The sequence below is a fragment of the Thalassophryne amazonica genome, chromosome 9, assembly GCF_902500255.1.
Source record: "Thalassophryne amazonica chromosome 9, fThaAma1.1, whole genome shotgun sequence".
Taxonomy (NCBI): domain Eukaryota; kingdom Metazoa; phylum Chordata; class Actinopteri; order Batrachoidiformes; family Batrachoididae; genus Thalassophryne; species Thalassophryne amazonica.
In genome coordinates, this window is record NC_047111.1 from 88,344,242 (window position 1) to 88,363,666 (window position 19,425).

Below are 19,425 nucleotides of genomic sequence, written 5' to 3' on the forward strand. Positions count from 1 at the left end.
CTAACAACAGTCGGGCTTACATGTATTTCTATAAATACCTGGAGTAGCTCCTGATAAGATGGGCATTGCTAATAACAGTGGTGCGACTGACAGCTGAAGCAGGATTTGCAGTGAATGATGTAACGTCTACGGAATTGTGTGTATTGAAAAAGCTTGACATGCTTACCTTTAAACGTCATGATAGCTGTGAGTAAAACACAAGTGAAGGAATACTGATCAAAGCTATACACAGCTCATTCAAGATCACTGTTTGCATAATAATTTATTCACATTTTTTTTTTCACATACTACATATATTATTGCTGCAATTCTGGAGCCATTCGGGTACTCAATGCCAGTATTCCTACAAAGGGATGCTATGCTCATACCTCTTATATTTTTCATCTTAACACATGCTTATTATTACATTTCACAGAAGCAAGATGCAAATAAATAAACATCTCTCTTATAAGTTACATGTCATAATCTATCCATTCTATTACAATAATGCTTCAGTACATGCCTTTTTCAAAGTCCACAAGGTGAAAACACTTTTTGGAACATAATTTCTGTTTGAGGGTGAAGGCTTATCAAAGAGTACATTATTAATATATAGCATTAAAGCTAACAATCTATAATAAATAAATTGTATTACCACCTGAATCACAGTTCCCAAGTCCAAGTGAATCCTAAATATCCCACACAGAGGGGGGTAAAAGCTGTCATTTCATCTATGTACAAATTTTTTTGAAACATGGCACGAAATCTGCTTGTGAAATAAGTTGCTTGTGTAGATACTTGATTACAGTACTCATTCTCGTTGAATTAATAATATGTAACTATAATAACCGTTTAGACAACCATTGTTTTGTGTTTTTGGTAATGTGTGAGATTAAATGCCTCGCTTTACAGGCAAAAACAATGTCTGGCAGTCAATCTAACCCATCACTATTGTGCCATGTGGTTTGTGGGTTAGCATGGTTGCGCTTTGTTAACAACTTACTAGCAACAGTTTTATGGCAAATGCGGTAGTCTGTTTGGCACCTAATGTAAATAAAAGTATGTGAAATAGTATCACATTTTAAAAACCTCTGACACACAAAAACAAACATGAATTCCAGCCACTAAGTGTTTTAGTGGCTTTAAAACCTTTTACATTGTGTATATTTCTTAATTTTAGCTGAATTTGAAACAGTGCCTCTCGGTGGTGGACTTTACACAAAGATTATAAACAAACACGTAAAATAAGATTTTCTTGCTTTTAGCTTAGCTTAGCATTCCATTTTCTGGCTAAAGTCAGGTATTTGATCCAACGTACACATGCATTTGCATGCACATTCTTAAGCTCTTGCATATGCACATTTATTTGGAAAAAGAGGATAATATTCTGAGCTACTGCAATGAGAAATCATGAAAGACATCAACCTCAGGCCATCCTTCGTGCATTTTCACAAGTACTTGCTACGGTTAGTCCATGCCGTGTTCTCCTTGAAGGCACAAAGTGTCACATAAGCCAAGTAGAAGTCTTCAAGGTTTCAAAGTAAGTTTTGTTACAGTAACACAAGTTCCTTTTTAACCAGTGTATTCTCCTGTCTTGAGGAGTCAACAAGCCTACACAGAGTCTCTCTGTGCTACTCGAAAGTGTTGCTTTCACTTTCGTACCCTAATGATTAGGGGTACTGGGCCAGGGAAAAGGTCTTCTCCAAAATATAAGAGGTCCTTGTGTTCCCAGGCAGAGAAGCCTCTGTCAGACGTAGGCTGACTCACTAGACTGGGTCCTGCCCAAGTTGGGCGCTTGGGACAGGTGGGAAACATCCTTCTTGCGGACTTCACAGATGGACTTCCTGCGTGCCTGCACTCCCCGGATGGCCGTCTTTATCTTCCTCCAGCCGAGGTGGTTGAGCTCAGCCAGGTTGAGCACTACACATATACCGCTTACTGCAAACATAAAGACCAGAAACACGGTCTTTTCTGTGGGCCGAGACACATAGCACTCCACTTCCTTCACACATGGGTATCGATCACACTCAAACATCCCTGGCACATTGAAGCCATACAGGAAGTACTGGCCAGCTAAGAAGCCAATCTCAAGTGCATTGCGGAACACCACCTGGATGACATAGAAGCGGGAGATCCCTTCCTGCCGGCGCACTTTAGAACTCTTATGCGTCTGAGTGAGTCCCCGGGGACCGTTTGGTATCTCCTTGACCTCCAGGCATTCATGATCCTCCTTACTGCTGTCCGGGTGCACCAGGATGCCGTTGATGTTGCGAGCGTGAAGTTTGCGAGCATGATGGTCGTGATGGCGACTGTGGTGACCGTGACCATGGTGGTCCATGTGTGGATGCAACAGGGAGTAGCTACGGTCACGCGCTTTAGCTGACTGGTGGACAGAATACGTGATGAAGCACAGGCTCGGCGTGCACACCAAGATGATCTGGAAGACCCAGTAGCGGATGTGGGAGATTGGAAAGGCCTTGTCATAACAAGCCTGGTTGCACCCAGGCTGCATGGTGTTACAGATGAACATAATTTGCTCATCCTCGTACACTTTCTCTCCCACGATGCCTACTATCAGGATACGGAAAATCACCACCACTGTCAGCAGGATCCTGCAGAGACAGAGCAGGAAAGGACAGGAAGGGGGATGTGAAGAGGAGAGACACAGTGCTAGTTAATGAGGACCAAATACAGTGGTTCAGGAACTATCTGAATATGAATGTGGCTGATTGCAGGCTTGTGACTGAATGTTAATTTTTGGGTGTTTACATTATGTACAGTATGAGCACCTTTTCAAAATACTGGAAGCAATTGCTGTCCGATCGAGCTACAGTATGTGAAGCTCCATTCTGCAGCTGTGCATGCATGCATGTGCATTTGCACATATTAGGCTCAGCTGTTGTTACCATATAAGGAGGATGGTGTTGTGCTTTAGAGAGCATCCACACATGAGCTATCTAACTATAATATAATATGTATATCATAAGAGACTAAACGAACAGGGGTTGTGAAAGGTAACTTCAACCTCGTCGGCACTGCTCATGTTCATGAACTGCAATTTGACAAAAGAACCAAACAATGTGTGTTTGATGTATACAAATTTTACTGTAAGATCTGCATAAACTACTGCTACTCCATTTTTAATAATAATTTACTTGCAGGGTCTTCCCATGGCGCATCATTAGGGCGATTCTGCAGTTAAGAGTGGAAGCAGAGTAATACAGCTGCTCAGAGGCTGGGTGACTGCACTGTTATCTTCTGGTTTTGATCCAGCTGCGTGGGCACTGCGGAGGAGAGCTAGGGCTTAAGGTCTGCACCGTCAGCTCTTTCTAATGAGCGAGGAAAGCCTGCACAGCATAGGGCTCCCTGGTATTTATGCCACTATGCAGTGGATGTGCATGCACCCTGCTTGGAAGAGGCAATTACTGAGAATACACTTGTTCACCAGCACTCAAGGCACCCATGGGGACAGAGACAGATGGGAACTGGGCCCAAGTGGGTATGAATAACAAGGGCAAATGGTAGGTACATGTAACCACAGCAATAGACTTTAAGTTAAGATCAGAAAAACTGTATTAATCCTGAAGGAATTCTTGTCAGAATACACTGATTATAAAAATATAAGGTTGGGAAGAATAAATATATGACTTAAGGTGCTTTTGCAGTGAACCCAAAGAGCCATTTTATTGATCTTATTCATCTGATTTTTTTTTTTCGGATTAAGCAAATAAAAGTGCTTGTAAGATGTTCCAACACTATGCATGCATGACTGTATGAACTACAGCATAAAAGTGTGAATTAGTGTCTACAATTATTGGCGGTTTTTGGAGACAATGCCAAAAATCTATAAAAATAGGTACAGGTATCCTTTATACATATAATAACACTCAGTGGCGGCGCCAAGGGGGGCTTAAGCCCCTCCCCCCAAAATGAGCCAAGCCCCCCCCCCCCCCCCCCCCCCAATAATTTGCCAATAATGTGAATAACAATTAACACATTTGTGGATCTCAACTGCAGTTTTGCGCTGAGAATGTCTCAATATTGTGTAACTGAGCAAAGTGATGAATGTGTGTGTTCGGTGATCCACCAATGCTGAATCACCCTTCACAAACAGAATTTTCGGTTTTGCAAATAAACATTTATTTGTAAAAACCCCCACACAAATGACAAATTAGAAATTTGTGTTTGTGGATCACAAAGCACGTGTACAAATCCAAGGATATTTGTAAATCACCCTCTGTGCATTTGCAAGTATTAATGAGTCACATTTAACTCCATACTCCAAAAATGTAGGTTTCCTAAATAACTTCACTTATCTTTATAATTTTATTACTGGTAAATTTTCGAATTGATTTAGATGAGATATATTTATTATCTCACAGGAATATATCACAATTATCTGGGATCTACCTTTTGCGCAGGAATTCATCAAGCACGTCGGCTGCAGCCGCACACTAACACAGAATATACAGAAGCTGTATCTCATTGTTTGGTCAAAACCTCGGTGTTAAATTGGCAATGAATCTTTGATATAGACAATTTGTGTAAGGTTGATTCCATGCATTGTCTTGAGCACCATTTCAATGAATTCAGTTTGTATACCTATGTGCAAGTTTACTGAACTTGCAATCATTCTAAGTGATGTGTGTGTGCATTGATACTACATTTTAGAGGAGCATGGGTGACTAAAACATATACCTTGGTATTTATAAAGCAATTTACTATATATTGTTCATTTCAACGACATTTTGTGGAGCTCCTCCAACTTTTACCCCAGCTCCCCCTCAACCCCCCAACAAAAATTTCCTGGCGCCACCACTGATAACACTTGGAAGAGCAAACACACCCTAGTGATATGCGTAGGTGAGAAAAAAATTATCATTCTCACACATTATAGCATAAGTCTAATAATGCACTAATTTCTTGTCATATTATTTTATTACAGTATATTGTTTATGTTCTGTAGTTAATGAAATAACCTGTTTTCTGAGCTATATCTGCTATTTGTTGTTGGGTTTAGTAGTGAAAGTGTTTGGTAAAACACAACCAACCAACCAACTTTATTTGTTAAGCACTTTAAAACCACAGTGGACCAAAGTGCTGTAGAGGAGAATAAATAAAAATCATAACAAGCATAACAATTCACATAAAACAAAAATTGCAAACAAAATACAACTAAAATAAATAAACGCCATAAAACATGAGTAAAAATAAGAAACATATGATAAAAAACAATAAGATAAAATCAAATAAATGAATGAAGTCAACATCTTAATAGGTGTAAAAGGCCAAAGAGAAGAGATGGGTTTTCAGAAGAGATTTAAAAGCAGACAGAGATGAGGCCGTTCCATAATTTTGGAGCCGCAACAGCGAATGCGTGATCCCTCCTGAGCTTCCGCTTAGTGTTAGGCACACTCAGAAGCAGGTCATCAGCTGACCTGAGAGAGTGGGTGGGTTTACAAGTGTGTAGGAGCTCAGAGTGGTCGGGCGGGGCAAGAGCATTCAGGGATTTAAAAACAAAATAATTTTTAAATGAATCCTAAAATGTATGAGCAGCCAGTGGAGTGAGGCTAAAATCGGGGAAATGTGCTCATATTTACTTGAGCTGGTTAAAAGACGTGGAAGTAGAATTTAACGTGGAGGGACTCAAAATTATTACACATTACTTCAAGTATTTTGGCTAGGGATATATTAGCTGTAGCCATAGCAAAGTGCAAAAGTTAGTTCTTAATCTGACATTTAGCATAAGAGGAACAGATTGTGTGGGCTTTTGTTTGAAGAATTCCAAAACTGAAGATGCTTTATTTACCCTGAATAATTTAAAAGGTGTTGAATATGCATTGCAAAGCACTAGCTACTCTACGTAATATAAATAATTATGATATAAAGTCTTGTTAAGAGGTGAACATAATAGTGATCCATCATGGCTGAGGCGACACAAGGTGATAATCTCAATGTGAAGTATCATAAATGCCCACATCCACTTTCCTTGGCCAGTTACCACAGCAACCAGCAAAGTATGCAATGCTGACGATCTGCAAATGAGTACAGCTACAGAAGGAAGACGTATAGAAGCAAAATAATCCTAGACTTAGTGTTTAAATTTTTCTAAAAAGCTGCAAGGTGACGGGAAGAAGAGGAACAAATATCATCCTGAATTACAGCCATGTGCAAGACTGAATGCACAAATGTGTGTGTGTGTGTGTGTGTGTGTGTGTGTGTGTGTGTGTGTGTGTGTGTGTGTGTGTGTGTGTGTGTGTGTGTGTGTGTGTGTGTGTGTCAGAAAGACAGACAGAACACAGAAATACCAAATCAGCCATGTGTATGACGTGCAAAATGGCAAACATGTCGGGCCGCCTGCTCAGAGCAGCTGCAAGTGTGTACGCAACACTGACTTTTATTGTATCATTTGGAAATGAAGAGAATAAGGCATCTCAGCAGCTTTGTTCTCTTCGAAGCTGAATACACGCCTTGTACGCCTCCTACAGCACATACACTATATGGAAATGAAACGTCAAATAGACCAAAAGGTACAGTACACACAGTGCACTCCCTCAAGTGAAAAATGTGCAACTTTATTATGAAACTACAAACAGATAAATGAATACTTGTGGAGAACTTTGGTTAGGGCTGTTTGAGTTTAACTTATTTAACATGTTTATTGTTTATTTTAATGTATAACTAAAAAAGCTTCATGATAATCAGTGTAAATGAATACCTTCTGCATGTTGCATGTACAGAACCTTCACCTTCATAGCAAGAACAACAAGAGCAGTCTTCTGACATCCACCAATCTGGATCTGGATCACCTCCCAAATTCAGTGGAGTCTTCCATGCCCTAACATCTATCTGTGGTGCAAATTTGGTGAGAATCCGTGGAGTTGTGTTGATGTAATCCTTAAAAACCTCTATAAAATGAAATCTTGATCCAGATTCCGGATCCAGATCCGGATCACCTCCCAAATTCAGTGGAGTCTTCCATGCCCTAACATCTATCTGTGGTGCAAATTTGGTAAGAATCCGTGGAGTTGTGTTGATGTAATCCTTAAAAACCTCTATAAAATGAAATCTTGATCCAGATTCCGGATCCAGATCCGGATCACCTCCCAAATTCAGTGGAGTCTTCCATGCCCTAACGTCTATCTGTGGTGCAAATTTGGTGAGAATCCGTAGAGTTGTGTTGATGTAATCCTTCAAAGCCTATATAAAATGAAATCTTGATCCAGAATCTGGATCCAGATCTGGATCACCTCCAAAATTCAGTGAAGTCTTCCATGCCCTAATATCTATCTGTGGTGCAAATTTGGTTAGAATCTGTGAAGCAGTTTTGACGTAATCCTTCAATGTGCATATACAGTGAAATCTTGATCCAGAATCCGGATCCAGATCCGGATCACCTCCAAAATTTAGTGGAGTCATTCATGGCCTGATATGTATCTGTGGTGAACATTTGGTGAGAATATGTGAAGTAGTTTTGATGTAATCCTTCAAAAGCCTATTTAAAGTGAAACCTGATCCAGAATCCAGATCTGGATCACCTCCAATATGTAATGGAGTATTCCATGGTCTTATATATATATATATATATATACTAACAGTAATCCTTCAAAGCCTATATGAAGTGAAACTTGATCCAGAATCTGGATCTGGATCACCTCCAAAATTTAATGGATTCTTCCATGGCCTTATATCTATCTCTGGTGAAAATTTCAGCAAAATCCATGCAGTAATTTGACATAATCCTGCTAACAGACAGACAAATAAATAAATAAACGCTAATGATTTTATTATGACCTTGGCGGACGTATTAACTTTATGTCTGAATTCTCTGACTTAGATCATGAGGAGGTCTTTTCTTGGTCCAGTTAAAGTGATAAATATACAATTGATCTGACAGCTACCACTGATGTATCAGAACCTGCCACCTGCAGATTTCCATCCTCTGCAGTGTAACTGACAGCCTGAATCATACTGAATCTACCATTATGCATTAATGTATATAGGTACAGTAAAAATGTTCTAGTATTGCAAATTCTAGTTTTAAAATGATGAATTCAAAATTTTTGAATAAGAATAAGAGGAGCCTGGGTTTTTGAGGCATATCCAGTTTTGCTGGAATCAGCTCTTGTGTGTCCTTTACCTTCAAAAGATTTGATCAAAATCAAATCCACACCGTTACAGACACTTAAACAGGGAGGATCACAAACTCCTTCAGAGATAGCGGCAAACCTAACTGCCTCTTCCATACTCTGCCAACTACTTTTTTGCTCCATATCTAAACATGACAGCAAATTAAGTTTCACAGTGCTTTCCAGATCCGAGGTACATAACTTTTCTTTTCTTTTTTCCAGAAAGAAGCACATTTGCATACTCCTTGACCAATAAATAAGTAGCAGTATGGGTGTTCAGTTACTGTGCATGACAAATTGTGAGTGACATCTCGACCTAATTTTTGGGAGCCTCTGGAATGAGACAAAAATTTTAAAACCTGCTATTACATGACTTTGTAAGAAAATGTGTGTGTGTATATATATATATATATATATATATATACGAGGTCTATTAGAAAAGTATCCGACCTTATTATTTTTTTCAAAAACCATATGGATTTGAATCACGTGTGATTACATCAGACATGCTTGAACCCTCGTGGGCATGCGAGAGTTTTTTCACGCCTGTCGGTTACGTCATTCGCCTGTGGGCAGGCTTTGAGTGAGGAGTCGTACACCCGCTCGTCGATTTTTTTCATTGTTTAGGAATGGCTCAGAGACTGTTGCTTTGTTTGATAAAAAATTTTTCAAAACTGTAAGGCACAACTGAGTGGACACCATTCAATAAATTCAGCTGGTTTTCGGTAAAAATTTTAACGGCTGATGAGAGATTTTGGTCTGGTAGTGTCGCTTTAAGGACGGTCCACGGCGCCTGACGGCGATCTGCGCTTCGAGGCGGCAGCGTCTCACCGTTTCAAGTTGAAAACTTCCACATTTCAGGCTCTGTTGACGCAGTAAGTCGTCAGAGAACAGAGAACTTTCAGAAGAAGTCGGCATGAGGAGTTTATTCGGACATTCCATTGTTAACGGTCATTTTGTAATGAAAGAACGTGCGGGCAGAGTCGCATGTCGGGCTGGACCCGACCGCGGGGGGTCGCGGCAGGAAAAACACCTCCGTTGGAAATCTTAACGGGCAAGTTGGAACATGCCCAAGCTGTTAAACAATTTCTCAGTTACTCACTTGTTGAAAGCCATTAAAAGCCGCCTGAATTCTACAAATGGTTTTCAACACGGAGGTGTTTTTCCTGTCGCGGCGCACACAGATTTGCCGAGTCGTCACGGAAACGACTCGGCGAATTTGCGCGTACGTCTTTCATTAAAAAAATGTCCTTAAACAGTGGAATGTCCGCATAAATTCCTCATGCCGGCCTCTTCTGAATCTTCTCTGTTCTCTCACGATGTCCTGGGTGAATTAAGCCTTAAATTAGGATGTTTTCAGCTCGAAACAGGCCGACGACAGCGCCTGGAAGCGCTGCAGGACGTCCCGCTCCGTGGGAAGTCCTTACACCGACAGAAACACCCCATAATCTCTCATCAGCCGTTAAACTTTTCACAGAAAACCAGCTTAATTTCTCGAATAGTGTCCACTCGGATATTCCTCACAGGTCCAGAAAAAATTTTGATAAAGCAACGCGCGCCGTCTCGAGCAGCATGTGAAACAAAGGAATTCAGCCGAGAGGGCGGGACCACATCTCACTCAAGGCCTGCCCACAGGGAAATGACGTCACCGACTCGCGTGAAAAAACTCACGCATGCGCACGAGGGTTCAAGCATGATTGGTGTAATCGCATGTCATTCAAATCCATATAGTTAAAAAAAAAAATAAAAGGGTCGGTTTATTATCTAAGAGACCTCGTATATATATATATATATATATGATATATATGATATATGATTTAATCTTTCTTTTTTTTAAATCACCACCATTGATCTCCATTATTACAAATACATGAATTCCATTGCATATTGGTTCAATACTCAGAATTTTTTTATATATATATTTCCTACAGTCTTATGTAATGAAGAAAGCACTAGACATCACAAGTTTACTGCGATGTGTGTGTGTGTGTGTGTGTGTGTGTGTGTGTGTTTGCACTGGATAATCAGCACAATGCAAATTGCTGCATGAGCAGCAGGCATTGGCCGGAGGTTATCTGCTAACATCAGTGTTTCAGTCCCGGAGAGTAACAAACCACTGGATGAGAGCAGAATGACACAGGACAACCCAATATGGCCCAAACCTGCACACGGTTCAATGAATCAATTTTATTTCAGATGTACAGCTAGAATACAAAACAAACTTTTGCACACAAATGAAAAAGGAAAAATATGCAGGAAAAGCAATAAAACATTTGCATGCAAAAGCATGTTTGGTTTTGATTAAATGTGTAAATGATCTTGGAGCAAAGACGAAATTAAGCATAAATCTTCATTTTACGAGTTTGAGCTACACAGTGATCCGTGGGTGCATGATCGACCTGTATTGTGTGTATCTGACGTGTCGTTTGAACATGCAAATTGCGTTTTTCTGACAGACCTTTACACAAACACACACCAACACGTTCACTCATTCATTCAGCATGAGCCTCCAGGGATGGCGACAGCCTCCAGTGCACAAGCAGATGTATTGTAGGTATTATTCAACAGTTTTAAACACACTTATTTTCACATGCAAATTTTGTGTGAATTAAAAACCAACCATTAGTTTATTAGTGGAGAATAATGGACCCTTCACACCACACATGCGGTGTGTGTGGTATGAAGGGCCCATAAGACCACCAATTTAGTAAATCTAATGGATGAATTTTGTTTTCTGTATGGCACAAATGCCACTATTGTCATCCACCATCAGTGGAATATCCTTCCATACCACAAGGCTGAGTTTGTATGTATTATAATAATATATATTTATGTGAAGTTAGCCGTAGGATCATATATACACGGAGAAATCAGACTAATCAGTGCACATAGAGTTTTGAGACTAAAGAGAAATGCAACTGCTGGAGTGGAACATACCAGGATTTTATTCCAAAGAAGATGTGAAATGTCAGCTACAGTTTGCCAGAAGGCACATGGGAGACTCAAGCTTAGATTTGAGCTACTTTCACATAGTTTAGTTTGTTTTTTTCCTTCTGTCTTCCACTGTACTGTGAAGCTGTGACTGGTAAATTAATAGACAAAGAAATGCACTATGCCCAGTGTCTCCAGTCACAGCCACAGAGGTCTTCAACTCCTTCAGAGTTGTCAGGAGTGTCTTGGTGGTTCACCTCATAAAACTCCTTCTTGCACAGTCACACAATCACAGGTTTTGAGAACATCCTACTCCAGACAGATTTACCGTACAGTCCCATAGGTACAGTACCGTTCAGGTATCCATCCCCTGACATGTATAAAGAAAAATGACAGTGAAAGTGATGATTTACTTAAATTCATCAAAGTCTGCCAGTAACTGTGTCACATACATTATCTGTCTGTATATTTTTTTTTTCACTACATGAATCCATTTTGTTGTGTTATTGTTACTCGGTGTCATTGAACATTTTGGCTAAATATAATATTGATATTTTACAGCATTGGTTCATTTTAATTTATTCCGTAGCAATGTGAGCATATTTTAAATTCTGTCCTCATAATTCAGGGGTCCCAACAACTCTGACCAGAACTGTATTAAGGAGATGATCTATCAATAGGATCAGTGTTTGCAGGATCAGGGCAGCCTCCCACTGCAGATTTTTGTCCCCGATTGCCTTCCCAATACCACAAAGGAAATTGGGCCCAATTTATTACAATCACAGTCTAAAGTTGTGTGTCATGTTATTATATAGCAGGTTCATGTAGACTACAAACAAATTTGAACACAAGCACTTCTGGGCACATGCACAATAGTATTCCACACAGTCTATACACTGATGTCTGTGGTTATAACAAGACATTTCCACAAAGAAAAAAGTATATCTTAACATTTCAAAACTATCTTATGTTGAAGAGCGTGGCATGCCTGTCATAGGATTGTGGATAGGTATTACATTTCCAGAGGAGATTTAAAGCAGTCAGTGAACGGTGCGTCTTTGAACACACCACACTGACCGCTGCACTCGCTGTCTGGTGCAGTGAATTTCAGTGTGCTGCAATGAAATTGCCCACTGTTCGCTCCAAAAAAATAACACAATCTGTGTTGTATTTTAATTTTAGCTTGCACCGCAGCCTGGCATCAAAATAACTGAGGAGCCAAATCCACATTCAAGCAGAAATTAAAATTAAAAGTGAAGCTGGGGGGTTATGGTTATGGTTAAGGTTAGGGTTGGGGGTATATATATATATATATATATATATATATATATATATATTCATTCATTCATCTTCTACCGCTTAGTCCAATTAAGGGTCGCGGGGGGGCTGGAGCCTATCCCAGCAGTCATAGCACCCAGGACAGGACGCCAGTCTGTCGCAGGGCCACAAATAGACACACCCACACACACACCTACGGACAATTTGTTAAAGATTCCAATCCACCTAACCTGCATGTCTTTGGATGTGGGAGGAACCGGAACACCCGGAGACCACGCAAACACAGGGAGAACATGCAAACTCCACACAGAAAGGCCACGGGAATTGAACCCACGACCTTCTCGCTGTGAGGCAACAGTGCTAACCACTAAGCCACCTATATATATTATATATTATATTATATTATTATATATATATATTATAATACATATAATTCTGAATATGAAAGCTGCTGATGGCTCGTAGACAGAGTGGAAGTCAGTCTGTGTGTTTTTTCAGATGCTGTTTAGATATTTATGGAGTACATTCATGTCCATTCATGTGCAATTTTAGCTTCCTGGTTTGTAAAGAAAATACACGTTCGGACCGATTGCCTGGGAAACCGGTCCGGATATGGGAAAATATCCAACCGGTAATCAGCCAATCAGAGCGCGTGTAGCGTCACAGCCATATAATAATACCTTTTATTATATGGCTGTGAAACTACACGTTATTTTATTGGGTTTATTAATTGTAATGGTAAAATTCAGAGAAGTGCATTTGGCACCATGACAGAAAATTGTACCTGAGTTGCTGATCTTCATCCATTGACAGTTATGCGCAGTTGATTGAGTGATACTCTTAAGGCCCCTTCACACATAGTACGAATATGTACAAATCAAATTGAATCACGGCGGAACAGCTCCTATGCGCGAACCATGAAAACATAGAGCCGACTGCCAGGGTGCACGATCCCACTGCAACGGTTTTGTGCACGCAACGGTGTCATGCACGAGCATGCACGACACCGTCGCAGCGGGAACACAGTGTGAGCAGCTAGGACGTGTTGCACCACATCGCACCGCTGATGTGGAGAAAAATAATATAAAAGAAGATTTGTCCCATCCTATGGCTGATGCTGAGACCCTGCTCCATGCGTTTATCTCTTTTAGATTGGATGCAATGTTCTATTTTCTGGTTTACCGCAGTCCAGCATTAGGGCTCTTCAACTGGTTCAAAATGCTGCAGCCAGACTTTTGACACGAAGCAGAAAGTTCGACCACATTACACCCATTTTGGCATCCCTTCACTGGCTTCCTGTCCCAGTGAGATCAGATTTTAAGGTTCTGCTACTAGTCTATAAAATTGTTCACAGACTGGCACCTCCCTACCTAGCTAACCTAATTAAACCTTACGTACGAGCCCGGGCTTTGCATTCTCAGGGTGCAGGACTACTTTGTGTCCCTAGGGTGAATAAGAAGTCTGAGGGTCATAGAGCTTTCTCTTATCGTGCCCCTGTTGTATGGAATGATCTCCCTCCATCGATAAAACAGTCAGATTCTGTGGATACACGCATTTGTTTTCCTTTTCGTATGGCTAGCATACTGGCATAGTATAGTTCTATGCTTTTTACTGTTTTAATTCATTTTCTTAGGAAACGGAGCGTGCCGTGGCCTTAACTTTACCTAAATTCTGGGTCTTTTAGTGAAGCTTAGGGCTAGTAGCTGGCGATCACCTGAGTATTTCCCGTTTTTCTTGTTGTTTAATGCCGACAAATTCTACTATATTTCTTGTCTTTGTGATGCCTGATTGTGTTTTTCTCTCTGTTTAAGGTGCAGCTCCATCCACAGATGGGTGTGGTAGTTGTGCTGGAGACCCTCCTGTCCTATGCACCAACAGCATTTCCTGTATATTAGTTTTGTGAATTGTTCTGTAACTTATGTCTGTACCATGGCCCAAGCAGAGGGTCACCCCTTTGAGTCTTGTCTGCTTGAAATTTCTTCCTCAGAGTGAGTTTTTCCTTACCACTGCTGCTCTGGGGGTTAGTAAAGTTAGACCTTACTTGTGTGAAGTGCCTTGAGGCAACTCTGTTGTGATTTGGTGCTATATTAATGAAAATAAATTGAAATTGAATTGAAAAATCATCTACTGACTGTTTTCATGCTAACAACACGAATGGCCACACATTTTGTAAGTGCCATGTGAGCAGTGTTGGATGTTCATGTGTGTCACCTGGAATTTGGCCGACACCTGCCATGAGAGGGATCGAATAGTTTCTCACAGGGCACACTCTGTCTTTTAGCCGCTGGTGTGCACAAATAGTTGTAGCAACATGTGTACGAGGCATTGGAGGCAGCTCTGATTTTTCACAATTCCCATGCAATTCCTCCTTTGTGTGCTAGTCGGCTTAAATTGTGTTAATGTGTGAAGAGACCCTTAGGAACGTATGCTGTATGGGGCATGAGAATTACTGTCCACAAAAGACCTTCTTTTCGGAGCTTCTCATTCTTGTCGAGAGCATTGCTACAAAGTAGTTACTCTTACATAATATTAAATTTTCTACATTTTACCTATGATTATAAGCTTTACCAACAGTAATAATACTTATATTTATAATCTGTGTTAGTGGGGGTGGTGCCCAAGTGGTTAGTGCACTTGGTTTCAGTGCGGAAGGTTCCAGGTTCGAATCCCATCCCTGCTGCATTTCTCCATGTAATGTGGAGTTGCATCAGAAACGCCATCTGCCATAAAACCTGTGCCAATTCAACATGCAGATCCACCTTGGATTTGCTGTGGCAACCCCGAGTGCAAACAAGGGAGCAGTCGAAGGAACTTCCTGTATTCATAATCTGTGTTATTTGCACATTATAAATTTATAAAGATCATGCTTTGTAAATAGTTTAAAACCTAAGATCTTAAGAAATAATCAGTATTCCGCATGCCAGCATCTTATCATATGCCACATTGGGACATAGCACATGATGTTTTAGTATATCTTAAATCTTCGTAAACAAAGAACAAAGAAGATGGTGTAAAAAAAAAAATTAGGGCTAAAAGATGTATGTCAGCTAAATACCATCAAGAGACAGGAATCATGGAACCATACTTATGGATCATTGACCATTTTGAAGTGGGGTTGCTATTTTTCAGAGTGGAGTTGTCCACAAATAGCAGCAGTCTAAACCCACTGAGAGGGTTTTCTGGGCTTTAAAACAAGGCATAGTGCCCATGAGGCTACACACTCGACAATTTGACTGTACTCTGACGGACTGATAGAGTGTATTAGCAAAGAAAGAAAGCCTACAGAACAATCTTCTTTCCACCCATGCGCTCTCGAAAATGAACAACCGTGATTGCTGATGGCACATAAAGAAGTATCAAGTATTGACTGTAGGCAGCTTAATTATCAGAGTGCCGACATTTCTGTCCTCCCTCCGATTCATCTGCTGTTCCTCTCACAAATGTTTTAATAGTGTTATGTCGTGCCCACATTGTGGGCAGATATTCAAGTTATCCTGAGGTGGTACAAAGTCTCAGTGTAAGAAATACGAGTATATTAATTTCAAATATATTCAAGTGCCTTCAGCTGCACTTATTCAGTTACTTATGGAGTCTTCTTGAAGTTGAATTAGTGAATATAAGGTACAAAAAATAGGCAGCACGGTGGATTAGTGGTTAGCACTGCTGCCTCACAGCAAGACGATCGTGGGTTCGATTCCCACCTGTGGTCTTTCTGTGTGGACTGTGTATGTTTTCCTCCCCGTGTTAGCGTTGGTTCTCTCCTGGTGCTCCGGCTTCCTCCCACATCCAAAGACAAACAGGTTAGGTGAATTGGATACTTTAAATTCTCTGTAGGTGTGTGTGTGGGTGTGAATGTGTCTGGTTATCTATATGTGGCCCTGTGACATACTGGCGTCCTGTCCAGGGTGTACCCCGCCTCACGCTCTGTGACTGGGACAGGCTCCAGCCCCCCACGACCCTTAACTGGACTAAGCAGTTGAAGATGAGAGAGAGGTATAAAAATTGTTCCATGTGATGTGTCAAAACTACAAAAATGTTTCTGCGCCACAACACATGATTTCACTTGTTCATTAATGAAAGTAAGTTGCCCATAAGGGCAAGGGACACAACTGTAAGTTGATTTTTGGCTGTCAGCCCATCTTATTTGAACAGCTTTGGTCACCATGTAGCGGGTGATGTGAGCATTTCAGGGCTTCTGGTATATTTGTACTTCTTGAAATCCAAAATTCAGCAAGAAAGGCATTTTTACATAAATGTGTGAAATCCACGATTTTTTATCTTTTTATTTTTTTGCGTGAGATCGATAGACAAATCGGTGCAGCATCTGCAGTGATGCGGTCGCTGTATTGGACTGTCGTGGTGAAGAGAGAGCTGAGTAGGGGGGTAAAGCTCTCGATTTACTGATCGATCTACGTTCCGATCCTCACCTATGGTCATGAGATTTGGCTCATGGCCGAAAGAACGAGATTGCGAGTACAAGCGGCCAAGATGAGTTTCCTCCGCAGGGTGGCTGGGCGCTCCCTTAGAGATAGGGTGAGGAGCTCGGTCACTCGGGAGGAGCTCGGAGTCGAGCCGCTGCTCCTCCACATCGAAAGGAGTCAGTTGAGGTGGCTCAGGCATCTTTTCCGGATGCCCCCTGGACGCCTCGCTGGAGAGGTGTTCCGGGTACGTCCCACTGGGAGGAGGCCCCGGGGAAGACCCGCTGGAGGGACTACATCTCTCGGCTGGCTTGGGAACACCTCGGGATTCCCCCGGAGGAGCTGGGGGAGGTGTGTGTGGATCGGGAGGTCTGGGCGGCTTTGCTTGAGCTGCTGCCCCCGTGACCCGACTCTGGATAAAGCGGAAGAAAATGGATGGATGGATGGATGGATGGATGGATATTTTTATTGCCATGCTCAGCTTTGACTTCCAAGTATAAATGTATAAAAATTTCAATATTGAAAGTTTTAATGGTTCTTGAGTTTTATGTGATAATAGCCAAGTGGCCTGTGTGTGCGTGAGTATGGCTTCGACCAAAAACCAGGGAGAGCTGACATTAAACATTTGGTATTCACCTGATTGAGTTTTCAAATCCCGCAAAATCTCGCAAAATTTCAAAGAGGTCGCTGCTCTGCGAGATGTCACAGTAACACTGAGAACTGCACTGAGATGCTCTGATCAGGCTGCACTTTAACCACTGCACACAGACAACAGCATTAACATCGCAACATAAATCTCTTTGTATATTGTACTTAAAATTCTGGTGAATATATTATCTGGGTTTTTAGATGTTGCCATTGTGTTTATGTAAACTCAGGTTGTTCCTCCATTATTTTCAATGGGAAATGCTGTGAGCTGCGATCGCTTTGTTCTGGGGGAAAGTGAAGTTTGCTCTTTAAAGTCCTGCTTGTTATCGTTTACAGCATTGTTTGTCCAGTTTGTTCCACAGTAATATATACGTATGTCTGAAATTTAGTTTGTGTTTATTAAATTCCACGCAGAATAAATTTAACAGACACGGATTATTTGGAATATTTGTTTTAGCAAGTTTTCAGGGTCTCATGTGTGCAGTCTCTTATTAGCGTAATGAAAAGCATAAAAAAAAATTACATTTTGGTAGTATAATGTTCATTTGTAATTGTCGTCATGTGGTTTCTCTATGTTGTTTAGACTGCAGTGACTCTGTGGCGCGCAAGAGATTATGGGATATCTCAATAGGGCAAATGCTTATGTATTTTGGGTCAAAGATGAACACTGCAAAAATAGCTGATGCGTAACTCCATTTTGGAGGTCAATGGTGGGATTAGCACTTCGACCTGTAAAACATTGTGCAAATCTCGGCACCAGAAACAAAGAACTGGTGTTTCCATACTCTGCTGCCTTCGATGGAAGCATTATAAATCCTTTTGGAGCCTTACAGTGCATCCAGAAAGTCTTCACAGCACTTCACTTTTTTGATATTTTGTTATGTTACAGCCATACTCCAAAATGAACGAAATAACCCATAATGACAATGTGAAAAAACTGTTTTTCTTTTTTGTTTGTTAGATTTTTGCAAATAAAAAAACCCCTAAGAAACCACATGTACAAAAGTATTAACAGTCTGCCATGAAGCTCAAAATTAAGCTCAGGTGCTTCCTGTTTCTACTGGTCATCCTTGAGATGTTTCTACAGCTGAACTGGAGTCCAATGGGGTAAATTCAGTTCGACATGATTTGGATAGACACACACCTGTCTACATACAATCCCAATTCAGTGAAGTTGGGATGTTGTGTGAAATATCACTAAAAACAGAATGCAATGATTTGCAAATCCTCTTCAACTATATACAATTGAATACGCCACAAAGACAAGATATTTATGTTCAAACTGATACTTTTTTGTTTTGTGCAAATATTTGCTCATTTTGAAATGGATGCCTGCATCACATTTCAAAAAAGCTGGGACAGGGGCAACAAAAGACTGGGAAAGTTGATGAATGCTCAAAGAACCCCTGTTTGGAACATTCCACAGGTGAACAGGTTAATTGGAAACAGGTGAGTGTCATGATTGGGTATAAATGGAGCATCCCTCAAAGGCTCAGCCGTTCACAAGCAAAGATGGGGCGAGGATCACCACCACTTTGTGAACTGCGTAAAAAAATAGTCCAACAGTTTAAGAACAATGTTTCTCAATGTTCAGCTGCAAGGAATTTAGGGATTCCATCATCTACAGTCCATAATATAATCAGAAGATTCAGAGAATCTGAAAACTTCCTACATGTAAGCAGCAAGGCCAAAAACCAACATTGAATGCCCGTGACCTTCGATCCCTCAGGCGGCACTTCATTAAAAACTGACATCATTGTATAAAGGATATTACCGCGTGGGCTCAGGAACACTTCAGAAAACTATTGTCAGTTAACACAGTTCGTCGCTACATCTACAAGTGCAAGTTAAAACTCTACCATGCAAAGCAAAATCCATACATCAACAACATCCAGAAATGCCGCCGCCTTCTCTGGGCCCGAGCTCATTTGAAAAGGAACAGATGCCAAGTGGAAAAGTGCGCTGTGGTTTGATGAGTCCACATTTCAAATTGTTTTTGGAAATCATGGACTTCATGTCCTCCAGACAAAAGAGGAAAAAGA

At 40.9% G+C, this 19,425-nt stretch overlaps 1 protein-coding gene across 2 annotated transcripts in view; it reads right to left on the reverse strand.

The window, feature by feature from the left end:
• Positions 1-243: 243 nt before the first annotated feature.
• Positions 244-19,425, reverse strand: part of LOC117517613 (gap junction delta-2 protein-like) — a 52,548-nt gene continuing 33,366 nt past the window's right edge. For both annotated transcript variants that reach the window (XM_034178704.1, XM_034178703.1), the window contains one exon: positions 244-2,591. In XM_034178704.1, coding sequence (XP_034034595.1) covers positions 1,727-2,591 — 865 coding nt within the window. In that variant the 3' untranslated portion in view covers positions 244-1,726. The remainder of the gene's footprint in view (positions 2,592-19,425) is intronic.